The sequence below is a fragment of the Thunnus albacares genome, chromosome 3 (genome assembly GCF_914725855.1).
Source record: "Thunnus albacares chromosome 3, fThuAlb1.1, whole genome shotgun sequence".
NCBI lineage: Eukaryota > Metazoa > Chordata > Actinopteri > Scombriformes > Scombridae > Thunnus > Thunnus albacares.
The window spans coordinates 31261209-31276190 of NC_058108.1; the positions used below are offsets into that span (position 1 = coordinate 31261209).

Genomic DNA, 14982 nt, shown 5'->3' on the forward strand with positions numbered 1-14982 from the left:
GCAGCCAAATAAAGCAACCAAAAGTTTAATATATTCTGGCAGTTTGATGTTTTTTAAGCCAATCAAAAGAGTCTCAGAAGGTAAATGACTCTGAATACCTTCTTAGTATGTGGATGTCATTTGTACAAGCTGTCTAGTAGCACATAAACACATCAGACCTGCAATATTTTCAAATTAACAGCGATAAATGGTGAGTTGAACCACAAGATACAGTTTAAGTGCAAATTCAATCGCACAGGTATCACTATGCTGACGTACCACTTATCCTATTGAACAGATATACTGACCATTGCGGCAGTTAACAAAAAGTAGTGCCACTTGCCTTATCTAAATATTGAAATAATATGTTCTGTTTCCAAGTACAGAAGAGCTTTGCATTGCAGAGTTTGCCAGCTTTCCAGAGAGTACTGTCTACAACTGGGAACACATTTTTCAGCCTAGGAGCTGTGTCCATGATATTTAAAGCTACCTTAAATACAAACAATTTTTCATTTAGAAAATCAGAAAGGTGAGTCAGAATTCTGTGTGTAAAACGTGAATTTTAAAGGGGAAAAGGGTCAAAATTCAGAAGAAAAACTGAGAACTCAGAATTTTCAGTCTAATTATGTCGATTTCTGCATTTTTCACAAACTTTCTGTTGATACTTTTATATTAATCTGAAATCTCCTTCTTCACAGGGTTCATACTTGTCTGTAAAATGACTATTTTACCAGAATCACTGAACCCATTAATGTAATGGGTTGCATGTGTGAAAGTGACACACTCTGGCTATGACTAATATCAAACTGAGGAATCTCTGGTTGACCGAGATAATAATCTGAAAGACACCTAGAACCTCAAAGCTCAAGCACGCATGGTTGTTGAAGACCACCTTATCTGTTATCTAGAAACCTACAAACACAGTTTCTTAATCCTGATGCTATGATTTAAGCCTTTCCTTACTATGACTGTACAGTTTTTATGATTCATACATCCCCTTCTGTGAGTCTACAAACTTCTCTTATGTGGGTGTGACTGGGGATGATGGTTGAGTGGAAATATCCTGTAAAAGTCCTCCACTGAGCTTCGATGTCTGTGTTTGAATATGCATCTACACATATGCATGCTCATGTCTGTGCTATATTCATGTTTTTCAAGAAATGTATTTATGGTAATATTTTGTGGTCATCTTTCATGAGAAAACCACAACACTTGCCTTACAGAGAAACCTCTCTTCCCTTTTTTAATTATTTAGTACAATAATGTTTGGATTATTCAAATTGTACACTGTAAGAACAAATCTATCTGTGGATAGATAAGATACCATGCTGAAATCACCAACTGGGGCTGTAAAACATAAAAAATTTGCACATTCTTTTGGTTTACAAAATGTAACATTTCAAATCTAAAGAAACATGGTCATTCAAAATCCGCCTCCTTACTCAAATGATGCGTTTCCACATTAAGTTTGTGCTGTCAAGTGAGGAAATTTGAACGACAGACTCTTAGTCGAAGTTGGAACGTGAATTCCTGAGAATTGCTTGTTCCCATTTCTGCAGTTTCCCCGGATTTCACAGCGGATGAGAAGATGGAGATTGAGAGCATTAAGATGTACAAGAAAGACCTTCTGGATGATATCCAGGTACGCCCAAAAAGTGTTTGTGTATCCGATATAGAGTATTTTGCATTAATCTACATCTCAAATGTATCATTGCTATTTAATTCTAATAAATTTAGACTGACACATACATGTTGTCCTACATTTAGTATTCCACATACAAGTATTAACAAGCTTTCTCTCTTTCTATCCCATCCAGAAGCTAAAGATGGAGATAGACAATGTCATGGCAGGAATACTCAGCTTTGAGTCTGCAGAGGAAAGGTGAGTGTCAGTCTGGAAAAACCTTACGAATCAATTTTCCTTTTTTTTAAAACTCTGTTTTTAGAACTCTCACTAAATCCTCCCACTGTACTTTTCAGTATCACTCATTCATGTTTCAGTTTTACTGTATCGTTCCAACAATTTGCAACTATGTCTAGGCTTCTGTTTCACATATGTTTGGTTCCTAAATTCTCTTCTGAGGCAAGATTTCATCATGTTGGTTAAAATAACATGGTGCTCATGTGTTACTGTCCACTACAGTGGTAAAGACGACTTAACTTTACACCTTGGTATGGTGTTTCAGCTTTTTATAAAAACTGATAAGAGAAACTAGTAGAAGCGAGGCTTCTCTCTCTCTCTGTTTGTGCTCTATCTTTGCTTCTGAACATCTGCCTGATAGAATTTCGGTATTAAAATCTTTTTAATACTGACACTTTTTGCTTAATGTTGCTTTTCTTGCAGCAAATCCACAGAGAAGACTAAACAGTTCTCCAGTGGGAAGAAGAAATTCAACATGGACCCCAAAAAGGTGAGCTCAGCAGTGTGTGGGACGCAATGAACATGTTTTAGCTACAATATCTTCATCAGCACAGTGCTTGATATGAAATGACGTCTTGCTATTCTTGAAGGGTTTTAAAAAAAACCTTTTACAGCTTTAGCGTGTGACTTTCTCAGCAGAGCACGCTCAGTAAACAGCTCTTGCTCGCTTTTTATGTGGACTTCCTCTCTTAACTTAACCACAGTGGAGCTGCTCTGCTCTGACACTGACGCAGGCCTGCGGTTTTCATTAACAGGTCAAACTGGTCACTGTTGTCAGAGCAACAAATGCAAAGTATAAGCATAACCTTTTATTTATTTATTTTTTTCGCTTACTGGAAGAGGTCTACTCCGAACTGTGGTTGGTATTACAAGCAACCTGAACTTTCGACAGTTTAAAGGTTAACTGCAGGCCTTTTGTCTGTTTAGTTTGTTCACTTGAGATGGTTGCAAGACTAGAATACATTTAAATTCAGACATTCAGACTTCATTAATATGCCTTTAAATCAATATGAAAGCCCTGACATGTCAGCCCATTCGATAATGTGAAAGAGCTGCAGGAGGGAAGTGGTAGAATTCAGTGTTTCATTAGGTTTTTTTCATTTTCATTGCAAATGTATTTTAAATCCTTTTCCTCCCAGCATTGTGATGGAGAAGAAAGAGGAATAGAAACTGGTTTTAAGGAATTAGGATTACAGAAGCTCGGTATTACAAATGGGAGATGAGATCATTGTGAAACTAAACACATCTACCCACAGCACATTGGGCAATGTGTATGTGTGTTAGTGCATGTGTGTGAACATAAGCTCATGGTTTCACCTGCCAAGTATCATATCATCATCTGAAAACGCTACTTACCTGCGTCTGTTAGGCTGTAGGTGTGATAAAAACAAACCCTGAACGGAAATAGAAAATAATGCAGAAATACAAATATATAATTGCGATACATGATCTATTTTGTGTGTTTGTGTGCAGGGTATCAATTACCTAGTGGAGAATAAGCTGCTGGATGGAGGTGCCCAGTCCATCGCTGAGTTCCTCTACAAGGAGGAAGGACTCAATAAGACAGCCATCGGAGAATTCCTCGGGGAAAGGTGAGAAAGCGGAGAGAGGTGGACAGACTGGAGGAAAAAGAGAATGAGGATGGAGGACAAGGAGGTTAAGAGGCACTGACTTAGAGAGGGTGAGGAAGAGGGGGAACAGGGTGAGGAGCAGAAAGTGTGAAGAAGGAAGACAAGAAAAAGGACACGGGATTTGGGGTGTGAGAATAAGGGAGAGAAAAAGGGGAGAAGAAGGGGAAATATTAAGTGGATAATGGAGGAAAAAGGGGAAGTTGATGATGGGAGGAAGTAGAAGCTGCAGATGTAGGGCTGTATGGAAGAAGGGAAGATGGGGGATGAAACAAAACAGCCAAGAGAGGAGGACCATGGATGAAAAATGAGAGGGAGAAGTAAGAGGAAAGGGGAGGGGAGAAAAAAAAAGCAGCAGGAGAAGGAGAGAGGAATTGTAAAGGCATGTTCCAACAGGGAAAGTAAATACCTTCGTCTGGTTTCATGTGTCTTCTTTCCTCTCCGGCCCACAGAGAAGAGCTCCACCTCCAGACCCTGAAGGCCTTTGTGGAGCTGCACGAGTTCTCCGACCTCAACCTGGTGCAGGCCCTCAGGTCAGCTCCTTTATCTTCACCCCTTACACATCTAGGAGACTCTCATTCATCATCATCATGATCAACAGGAACATTTACATACATGTAGATGTTGTCAGTAGCAACTTACAATAAGTGCATCAATAAAATAACTAGTTTATATTCCTGCAGACTGCAGCATCCGAATGCCATAAATTATATTTAGGTATTACAAAGTGTATACTTGTGCTTACTCGTGTTTTAGAGGTTGTTTACACTTGGTTTTAAAATGCGTTTCGGTGATCTGAACACAAGCGGACAACCGAGACACATCGCCTGTGTCTATCATGCATCTCCAAGGGGTATCACCCGTGCATAGATTTGCACCAGATTTGTTTCACACAGGCTAGCTGAGAAAACAAAAATGTTTCAAGAGCTAATATACTCTTTTGCACTGTCACTAAAATAACCACCACATCCTGCATTACTTGCTTGTCAGGGTGTATTGTGACACATTAGCATTTATGTTACAAAAGATATACGGTCAAATGCATCTCACACCACCTCAGCAAGTGGTTTGAGTGATCAGATCACAATGTATCTTGGTGGTCGTTTACATTCGTATTTAGTGCTGTCCACTTGTGATCCGATCAACTGAGACGCATTTTAAAACCAAGTGTAAACAGGGTCATAGAGTCAGTTGGATTATTAAAATTGTTATTATTATTATTATTTATAAAAATATTGGATTGGAAATTAAGAATTATTCAGCAGTTATAAATGAAACATTTTGGAATAGTACATTTTCAAGACAAACATAGCTTGCCTGTGATGTCTTTAATGTTCACACTTTTAGATGTGAAATGGAATGACATTGATATTGTCAGGAGCAAAACACAATCTAACACCAGGAACACAAGTTTATTTTTAACACCTGTCGTTTCACCGCACTTTTCTGTGATTTGTTAATCAGTGCATCTTGGTTATTTTTAGCAGGATTTTCTGTAGCAAACACACAAAACAATCAATAACATTTATAAATCACTGAAAAGTCTTCAAATACTGTAATCACCCAAATGTAACTACATCACAAGCCACAAACTTCCTTGAATTTCTTAACAGGGCGTTGAGAGGGGCAAGTTAGCAAAGATATGCTGGAAACCACATCAGTGGAAAGCAACATGCATCAGTGTTAAACGGCATTTGTGACTAATATGAAGAGTAGTGGTGTAAGATACCACAGTATAAAAATTATCCATTGCAAGTAAAACGTACTGCATTTTAAATTGTATTGTTAGGGAACTCAACAGTTGTGTAATGTGATGTGACCAGTTATCTTAGCTCAAACTAGCCTAGAAACTATCAGATTTCTCAAAGAACTTCAGCACAAAGTTAAGAGGTTGTGATATGTATGCATGCACTGTGGTGTCTGCCTTACAAGGAACTGCTCTCCGGAGACTGAAAACATGTTTGTTGTTATTAGCCTTTGAAGATGTATCTGAACAAGCTAACGTGAACAAACCCTTTGTGGTGAAGAAACATGTCCCCCAGTGCAGCAGTGTGGTGCATTGACGTGTTTTAATAGTGTTTGCACAACAGTGGAGGTCTAAAGCACAGAGGCAATAAGGTATATCAGACTTTGGCTGCACCCACAATACATAGTAGTGTCAATTCACTGTTGGTTCTGCTTTGCATAGGAGATTTGTTGACAATAAGAAAAATATAGAAAATCGCCAGCCTTATACTTTAAATCTCCAAAGTAATAGCAACTGTAGCTGTCAATTAAATGCAATGAAACAAAAAGTACAATAATTCCCTCTGAAATATAGTGAAGTAGAAAGAAAATATACCTTATGGAAATACACTGGTGGCATTTAAATTCTTTGAATCCTTGAAATATGCCTTCAACCTTGAGTATGGTGTGACATAAAAAATCCAAGTCCATGCCCTCAAATGGATGGCATGAAATAAATAGCTTTCAATAAATATGAGCTACTACACTGTAAAAATACATCAATGCGTATTGGCACACTTCTTCCTCAAGGTGTCTTGACACACAATGAACCTGAACCAGTGTTGTAAAGTAGAAGTATAAAATACCTCAAACTTGCACATAAGTAGAGTACTTCAGGAATAAATTAATGCAGAGCTGCAACGTTTAGTCAATCAATCGATTAGTTGATCATAAGAAAGTGAATGGGCAACTATTTTGATAATCCACTCGTCATTTTAGCTGTTTTCAACTTCTCAAATGTGATGATTTAATGCTTTTCTTTGTCATACATGATATTAAACTGAATATCTTTGGGTTTCGGACTGTTGGTCAGACAAAACAATACATCTGAAGACATCACCTTTGACTCTGGGTCATATTTTGCTATTTTCTGACATTTTATAGACCAAACATTTATTGATTAATTGACAGTGAAAGTAATTGGTAGTATCATTAGTTGTATTACACTCCTGGAAGAGAGTTATTGTGAATCACTAACCACTAATGTATTCTAATCACAGTCTAATTCTGTGTCTGTTTGTACGTTTGTGAGAAAATGTTCACATTATCACACATGACTAATGATCTGTGTCATGCACGTCCCACGCGCTCTTCTGATCAGATGTGTGGTACATCTATAGTTCACCTACTGCTCATAAACCTAAGTAAACCCTGTATGTATTGCATGAAGAAGTCTTATGTTGTTGTGGTGTTCATGTGACAGACAGTTTCTGTGGAGTTTCCGTTTGCCCGGAGAAGCCCAGAAGATTGACCGTATGATGGAAGCTTTTGCCACGCGCTACTGCGAATGCAACGCTCATGTCTTTCAGTCAACCGGTGGGTTTCACTAAATATACATCCGTGCGCCACTTCCTGCCAGGACTGACTGTGTGTGAAAATATGTGAGCATGTGTGTTGAAGAGGAAGGGGGGGTTTGACTGACCGCATTATCGCTCCACATTTGTCTCTGACTTTCATTTCTTCTTTTCTTTTTTCTTCTTCACTGACTGTATTTATGTAAACTAAAACAATAAGAATCTATATGGTGAATGTTATTGTGCTTCCTCTTATTTTTTGTGCTTGCATGTGTGTGTGTCTATCTTCCTCTGTAACGCCAGACACGTGCTACATCCTGTCATTTGCCATCATCATGCTGAACACCAGCCTCCACAACCCCAATGTGAAGGACAAAACCACTCTGGATCGATTCATCTCAATGAACAGAGGCATCAACAATGGAGAGGATCTACCTAACGATCTGCTCTCGGTGAGAACCACTGGCCAATCACAGTGTCTGAAAAAGACACCAGGAAGTAATAATCTGAATATTAATGTCAGGCTCTGAAAACAAATCCCACATCTATTTTTTTACCATTGGGAAATTGGGACATTGCAAGACAGTGAGCTCATGACATGTAGTTGGAATAAAAACAGATTATAAAACCTCCCTATTTAGTCCTCTTAAGTGGTCAAAACAGTTTTAAAACATTTTTTTCTTATAGGTTGTAGTGCAAAATGCAATACTCTTAAGTCTCTATCAGGTCTTATACAAAACCGAACAGATGTTTATCTAAATAAAACTAAACTGAAGAATTAAAATGTCATGTCAATGACAGGAACTTTTCCTTACAGATAAAAAATGTGTGTACTTAGTTTGAGTAAAGATTTCCAAACACCTCAGTTGATCACCACCCTCAATCTTCACACAATCAAATGTATGGTTTCTGGTGTAGGATGAGGAAATGATTTAACGAATTAGGTTGACATTATTCTCTCATCAAAAAATCCTATGAAAAGACTAAAACCAACAATGCGTCAGTCCAACTGTCAATACTTTCCGACTTCCCTATCCTGTCTTTGGCACTGAGCCCAAAGCCAGTTCCTTCCTACGAATTAAGCAATCATTAGAAACGGGTCATACTTTCATTTCAGCTCAGTAATTTCCTACAACACCTGGGCACTGCAGTTTTTAGCAAACATCACTCAAACAGGAGTAAACTGTCTTTTTTTGGGGACTACTTTCAGTGGTTGACTAATACAAATTCGGCGCATTAAATAAGTAATTCCAGCTAATGGATAGTGTATCTGGGATCGACTCAAAATAAACTACAGAGTTTTTGTTCTTTGTAGTGATGGAACATGTCACCCAGTGTAACTATATGGCTCATTGATATGTTTTTAATACTTTTTGGACAACAGTAGGGGTCAAAAGCTATATGGATACACAATTCTTTGTTGAATTTGGACTTTTTATGGGATTTGATTACAATTACAATTAAAAGATTACAATTACAAGAAAAACATGGAATATTTCTAGTATTACCATTTATGATAAGCCTGTCAATATTTCCAGGCAGAAATTGAGATTGATCAGATGTAGTGAATATTGCACATTTGTCACATTTTGCCATGTTTATTTATAAATAGTTAATATGGCAAATAATGTTGACAGTTGTTAACTATGACAACATATTGTTATATCTGTATTACACTTCATGTTTTTATAGTAGCATCAGATTTAACATAAGATATTAGATTGTAAAATAACTGGAAAGGTCGAAACTCCAGCAAGAGTTGTCGTATAAAGAATAATTTCATCAGTAGACCAACGTGTTTTGGCCGTCATCCTTACAAAGAACATTGAAATAAGGTGAGTAAGGAAAGAAAAAAAATGTTTAAGAAGAAGATTGTGAAATAACTAAATGCCCAGTTTTAAGTTTTTGATGACTCAAATTCCTTTACAGCAGACTTTTTGCGGTTTTCACCATACACGTAAAGTGTGCGTGTAAGATTTGGAGACTGTGGAGAATTTTACATGTAGAATATAATTATTTAGGGGTATTCAAGTGACTTCCTCCCCTTAAATCTGGTAACTCGGAAAATACCAGTTTCACTTCTGGCTGCATAATTTTTACTTTTCACATCAGCAGTTCTATATTTAAAAAGCGACCACAAAAAGAAATAATACTTTACTGTACATACTGTACATATTACTTTTTGTGGGATCTCAGAGGCTGATAAACAAATGAATAAAAAAGTAACATTTAAAAAAAAAAAATTAAAACAATCCAAAAACAATTGTGTTTTTTGAATTGTTTATACTTGTGCACTTGTGTGCAGCACATTATTTGCTTGATTAAATAAAACTTTAGCTGGAACAGAAACACACAACTGCAACCACGTTCAGGGTGTTCTCAGGCCCAGTTACCACCTACATTTACCAGCATGCTGCAGGAGGTGATGTTATGTCTGGGACTGTGGGCTGGTGTTAGATTATAAATATACAGATTAGTCAACACATCATTGTCCCACTTTCACATGTAACAGCTGATCCAGTATCTCTTAACTGAAGTTGCACAGGGAGACACATGTTGTGATGAGCTTTGGTGTCTCAGTTTTTAGATGTGTTTTATTGTTGTTGTTTTTTTTTTTAACTTTTCAACTGCTCTATGCAGAAACTGTACGACAGTATACGCAGTGAGCCTTTCAAAATACCAGAGGATGATGGGAATGACCTGACTCACACCTTCTTCAACCCTGACAGAGAAGGCTGGCTCCTCAAACTTGGTAAAACTCCTCTCCCAAATAATCTGTTTATATGAATTAGTATAAGTGATCTTGGCTGTTAAACTGATTTAAGTGCCAAAACTCCAGAGTGGTCAATTTATTAAGCTACAAATTCCTAAACTGAACCCAAGAGAGCCAAGAAGAGAGCTGAAGATGTGCTTCATGATACTGTGCTATATTACATCTAACTGCTAAGGTTGAAAAGGGGAAAGTACAGAGGAAGCAATTAGAAGATGACCCAATAATAAAATATACCCTTACGAGTTCGCATGTTAACCACGTCAGTGTTTTAACACTTTTCGTTTCGCACATGTTTCCGTGTCTTCTGAAAACTTAGAACACAGCTAATAACTGTGTGTAAAAAATCTTTATTTTTTTCTCTCTTTCCGTATTTCAGGAGGCCGAGTGAAGACGTGGAAGAGACGATGGTTCATCCTGACTGACAACTGCCTCTACTACTTTGAGTTCACCACTGTAAGGCTTCAACTCTGCTCCTCCTGTATCACTACAACATTTGTCTGAAATTCTTTCAAGCCCACCAATCTTCTGCTTACTTTTTAGCCATGCTATCAGATTGGATGTAGCAATGGCAATGTTGCTCGGTCAGTCCACCACTTTGGTCCAGACAAAAATATCTCAACAAGTACTGGTTGATATCCATGGTGCACAGAGAATGAATTCTCTTTAGTGATCCTCTGACTTTTCCTCTAGGGCCACCATAAGGTTCGCATTTATGGGTATTAGTGAAATGTCCCAATAACAATTGGATAGATTACCCGGAAATTTGATTCAGACATGCATGTCCCCCTTTGGTGATTCCCTGACTTTTTGCTTAGTGCCAGCATCAGGTCAAAATTTGAATTCGTCCGATACTTTGGTTCATGACCAAATACCTGCAAAACTAATGACATTTCCATCAGCCTCAGCTTTACTTTGTGTTTGTATCCAAATACTAGCATGCTAACATGCTAAACTAAGTTGATAAGCTGCTTGACATTAGCGTGTTAGCAAGCATGGCTTTGCCTAAGTAAAGTCTCACACATCCCTGAAGACATTTTCTTCTCTACTTCAAATGACATTTTTTGGTTGCTTGTTAGAATATTTCCTAAATTCTATTATATTTGAGGCAGGATTTCGGAAACCAGTCAGGACCCCAGATACAGGTTCAACATCCTTTAATAATGAATGCGACCTTTCTACCCTTTAACTTCTAACCAACATTTCAATCTTCACCAAGAAGTTGAAGTTGCAAAAACTTAACCAGACTTTAACCATAAAGGTGGCATAATCAGAAAACACTCATGAGTAGTTTTTTTGGGGGTCATATGAGTCTAGTTAGGAGACATTTTGTTGGCGAAAGGACACAGGCAAAACACAAATTACCTTTTTACATTGTATTGTTTTGACATTTAATAGCAAAACCTTGTGTTTTTTAAAATACAAATGTCACAAGTTGTTATATTACACAATTTTCTATCACCTCTGTTTCCCTTCTTTTTGTGACACAAAGGACATGTTTACTCTCTTGATTTATTCTTGCCTTCATAACAAATCATCTGACTCATTCCCTCTCTTTATCTCTTTCTGTCTGTCATCAGGACAAAGAGCCCAGAGGCATCATCCCTCTAGAGAATCTCTGTGTGAGAGAAGTCCCTTATCCTCGCAAACCTGTAAGATACTACCTTTCATGTTTGTTGTCCAACAGAAATGGCTAACTGAATTGAATTGGAGAGTTTTGTGTGGATGTAACATTACTGGATAGATTGATGGTTTTATAGATTGATTAACACGGTGATTCTGGTGTCGTCTAGTACTGTCTGGACCTGTACAACCCAAACAGTCGAGGGCAGAAGATCAAAGCATGTAAAACAGAGACGGATGGCAGGGTGGTGGAGGGGAAACACCAGTCCTACACCATCTGTGCCGCTAGTGCTGAGGAAAGAGACTCCTGGATCGAGGCCATCAGGTCAGACCACAAACACATACACACCCAGTGTATATGCGATTCTGCAAACATCAACACAAGTAGAGGCGTGTACATACCCAGACACATCAGACTGCTTGTTCTACAGATATACACATGCATCTGCACACTGTACTTGTCAGGACTATTAAAGACCAAGTTGATTCCCTAAACAGTTTTACATCAAACCTTACAGAAAAAAACTCAATATAAGATCTTGTGTTGAAGAAAAACAAACCCTTATGTTTTGAAATGTCTGTTGAAAATGTGACCACAGCTAGATTTGGCCAGAAGCTGTGATGTAGTATTGTATTATAGTGTACTATGAAGTGCCATGCTATTTAGGGCATGGAATGAATACGTAGTCACCACTAGCTTGCAGTTAGCTAGCTTGGCTCTTTCTAAAGTTAACAAAATCTGCCTTTGGAGTAACTACACCCGGGCTGTTTCCCCATGTTATCATTCTTTGTGCTATACTAAGCTAAATGGTTAAACATAATAATTGTAATCAAATCAAAGTAAAGAAACTTCATTTTGGAAGATATTTTTAAAGGGGACATATCATGCTTTTGTGATTTTCTGTCATTTATATACAGTTATAATGGCAGATGTCTATTTTAAAAATAGTCAAAGTTCCAAAACTTGAGATTAATGTAAAAATGCTGCCTTTATGTCAAAAGCCAGGGTTTCAGCCTGGTCAACGCTTTGTTTGCAAAGTTACCTCTACCTCCCTTCCGAACTGACGTCAGATCGTTTGCACATGCCCACAAATGGTCACCCATTCCTTAGCTAAGGTTGTTCCATGGGCTGTTTGTGTTGTCCACTCGCATATTTTGGATTGGATTCATGCTTGAACATGTACAGATGTATTTGAGAAGTTTATATTTCAAGTAAAGAACAGGAAAAAGAAGCAAAATCGGACTACTGTTTGTTTACGTAGCCTCCGGAGCTGGAGTTAACCAATCAGGAGGGGGGCCTTATAGAGGTGGGAACTAAAACGACTTGTTTCAGACAGAGGCTAAATTGAGGGGCTGCATAAAGGGCCAGTATAAGATAATTAGGGAGTTTCTTTAACTGTAAATCATGCAAAGATTCCAGTAGATCCAGAGGATAAAAATATAGGAAATGTGCATGATATGTCCTCCTTAAATTTCTCTATCCTTTTCCGAATATTTGGTCATCATGTTTTGATATACAAGAGCACATACATATGCTGCTATCAATGCAATAGCCTCACGATCAAAATTATCTTTTTCACTTCAAACAGAGCGAGTATCACCAAGGATCCGTTCTATGACTTGGTCTCAGTCCGTAAGAAGAAGGTGATAAACCAAGCCCCCCAGGACTGAGCTGTCCAGTGCCCCCTGTGGGCGTTTATTATAGTGCACCACAGTGGGATTCTGTCCTCCTTCAAGTTGTATCTAACATCCTGCAAGACAACAGTGCACGGACACTGAAGGCTGGTCAGAAAAACCCTGACAGTGGCCGTTTGGGCTAAAAGAGAGACTTCTCTTTCCACTTCTCTTTTTACAGACTGAACAAAACTGTGTCTAAGGTGACAAAGTATTGTTGCTCTCACTGTGAACATGCCAAGCCACAATGCAACAAAAGGGCTATAGTGGGAACTGAATTTTTCTTAGTATAAGTTGTGGACCGAGGCATGTGTGGATTTGTATCTTTCAGTTTACAGAATTTTAAAAAGTGTCTGTGTACTTATATAATTTGCCATGAGAAGACTTTTATGTTTTTTGTTGATGTCTTATTCCACAAGATGTAGCGGGATCAGGAAGACAATCAAGCATGTGACGTCTCAGTAGTTCCGTGCATGTTATAAAAAGTCAAGACGCAGATTGTTTTTATGATACTGAAGAGTTCTCAAGAGTCTCAAAAATGGACACGCACAAGTAAAGTTATAGCAAAACACTTTACTTCTGTCCAGTGTGTCATTCAAAGTTCCACCAAGAACTTAATTTCCATTATATAACATGTATGTCTTGATTTCTTGTATCAAAAGAGAGCACTTCATGCTGTACTGCTGTTACAGCAAGGTGCGATCTGAAGGTGCTTGCTTTAATTAAGCAAATTAAGTAAATATGTAAGTTTGTAAATACTGTACAGAAATATTTTCATGTATTCAGCTTTTTTTTTTTTTTTTTTTAAATTTATCTGTTGATATAAAATTTATAGTGCTTACAGAATGACATGACAAATTTACCTTGAAATGCAGAATACTGTCTTGTTCTAATCAGACCAAACCTGCATTTTTTAACATTACACCTACCTTTAAAGCACAGTGCAATAAGTGCAGGGCAATATGCGTTATATCTGCTTTGTAGTGTATATGAATCCAATGTATTATTTGAAATAAAACTTATATTGTGTGTAATTGTAACTACTGTATTTATTTTCTCATTAATTAATTATTTAATAAAAAGGTGTTTGGGTATCTGTTGACATAAGATTGGATCCTGTGTTCAGAGAGCAATTGACAGCTGTGCTGTTTTCGGTTGAATGCGCCTACCGAAACCAGACCACACCTAACCTCACCTCATATTTAGTGTTTTTGTGTTTTTCTCTGTCCACGTGTGGGTATGTTTGGTTCACATCCTTGAATGTGCCTCTTGAACCTGAACCACCTTTGCAGTTTGATGCAATATCACATTTGGAGGTGTAGGAGCTATCTGATTTTGATCTGATTTGATCTTTTTATCAAACTAACACATCCTATGCACAGCTCCTCTTAACTATCATCATGTAAACAGCAGTAAGTGATTACATTTCAGTGTGTAGCAAATCCTAACTCCATATTGGAAACTATCAGTGAGATGCTGTTCACACAACAGTTAGCCTACATTTAATATACACCCAATTTAAGTTAGACATCTTTTCACCTGAAAATGACCAAATCCATGCTAACTTTGTTGCTTCTTACAAAGACAGAGAATTTGTATTAAATGTTTTGGCCAGTATTTGTACTAAAAAGACTATCTCGGGAAGATATCCACTTCAAATCAGATAACTGAAGCTACATATAAGTTTCAGATACACTTTTAAATACATTTTTTCACAGAACTAGAAATGTGGATTTGTTCTCCGTCACTTGAATTGGAAGCACATTTAACAGCCGTGTAGAACAAAAGGAATGATCTCAATCAAAATTCATATGGGCACTTGGGATATTGTTTTGAGACATGCAGCACTTAAAAAAATTGCGAACCTTACTTTAAAAAGCCTTTTCAAAATCACAAAACCTACATTGTTTACATCTTCTTCGTGGCCTCTTATATTGGTGCAATCATACTGTACCTTTAGGGTGCACTACTGCTCCACACTGTTAGTGCCCCTTACAGTTGGCAGAAATATTTTTCATCATGTGCGTACATGTTATCTATGGTGCATATATGTGCTCATGCTAGTAAAACGAGATACAAACAAAATGT

General features: G+C 37.6%; 1 protein-coding gene across 2 annotated transcripts in view; it reads left to right on the forward strand.

The window, feature by feature from the left end:
* Positions 1-13691, forward strand: part of cyth4b (cytohesin 4b) — a 26336-nt gene extending 12645 nt beyond the window's left edge. For both annotated transcript variants that reach the window (XM_044339557.1, XM_044339556.1), the window contains exons 2-13: positions 1539-1621; positions 1797-1861; positions 2324-2390; positions 3374-3492; positions 3981-4061; positions 6737-6849; positions 7131-7279; positions 9468-9579; positions 9977-10053; positions 11178-11249; positions 11391-11545; positions 12810-13691. In XM_044339557.1, the coding sequence (XP_044195492.1) occupies positions 1568-1621; positions 1797-1861; positions 2324-2390; positions 3374-3492; positions 3981-4061; positions 6737-6849; positions 7131-7279; positions 9468-9579; positions 9977-10053; positions 11178-11249; positions 11391-11545; positions 12810-12891 (1146 nt within the window). In that variant the 5' untranslated portion in view covers positions 1539-1567 and the 3' untranslated portion in view covers positions 12892-13691. The remainder of the gene's footprint in view (positions 1-1538; positions 1622-1796; positions 1862-2323; positions 2391-3373; positions 3493-3980; positions 4062-6736; positions 6850-7130; positions 7280-9467; positions 9580-9976; positions 10054-11177; positions 11250-11390; positions 11546-12809) is intronic.
* Positions 13692-14982: the final 1291 nt, after the last annotated feature.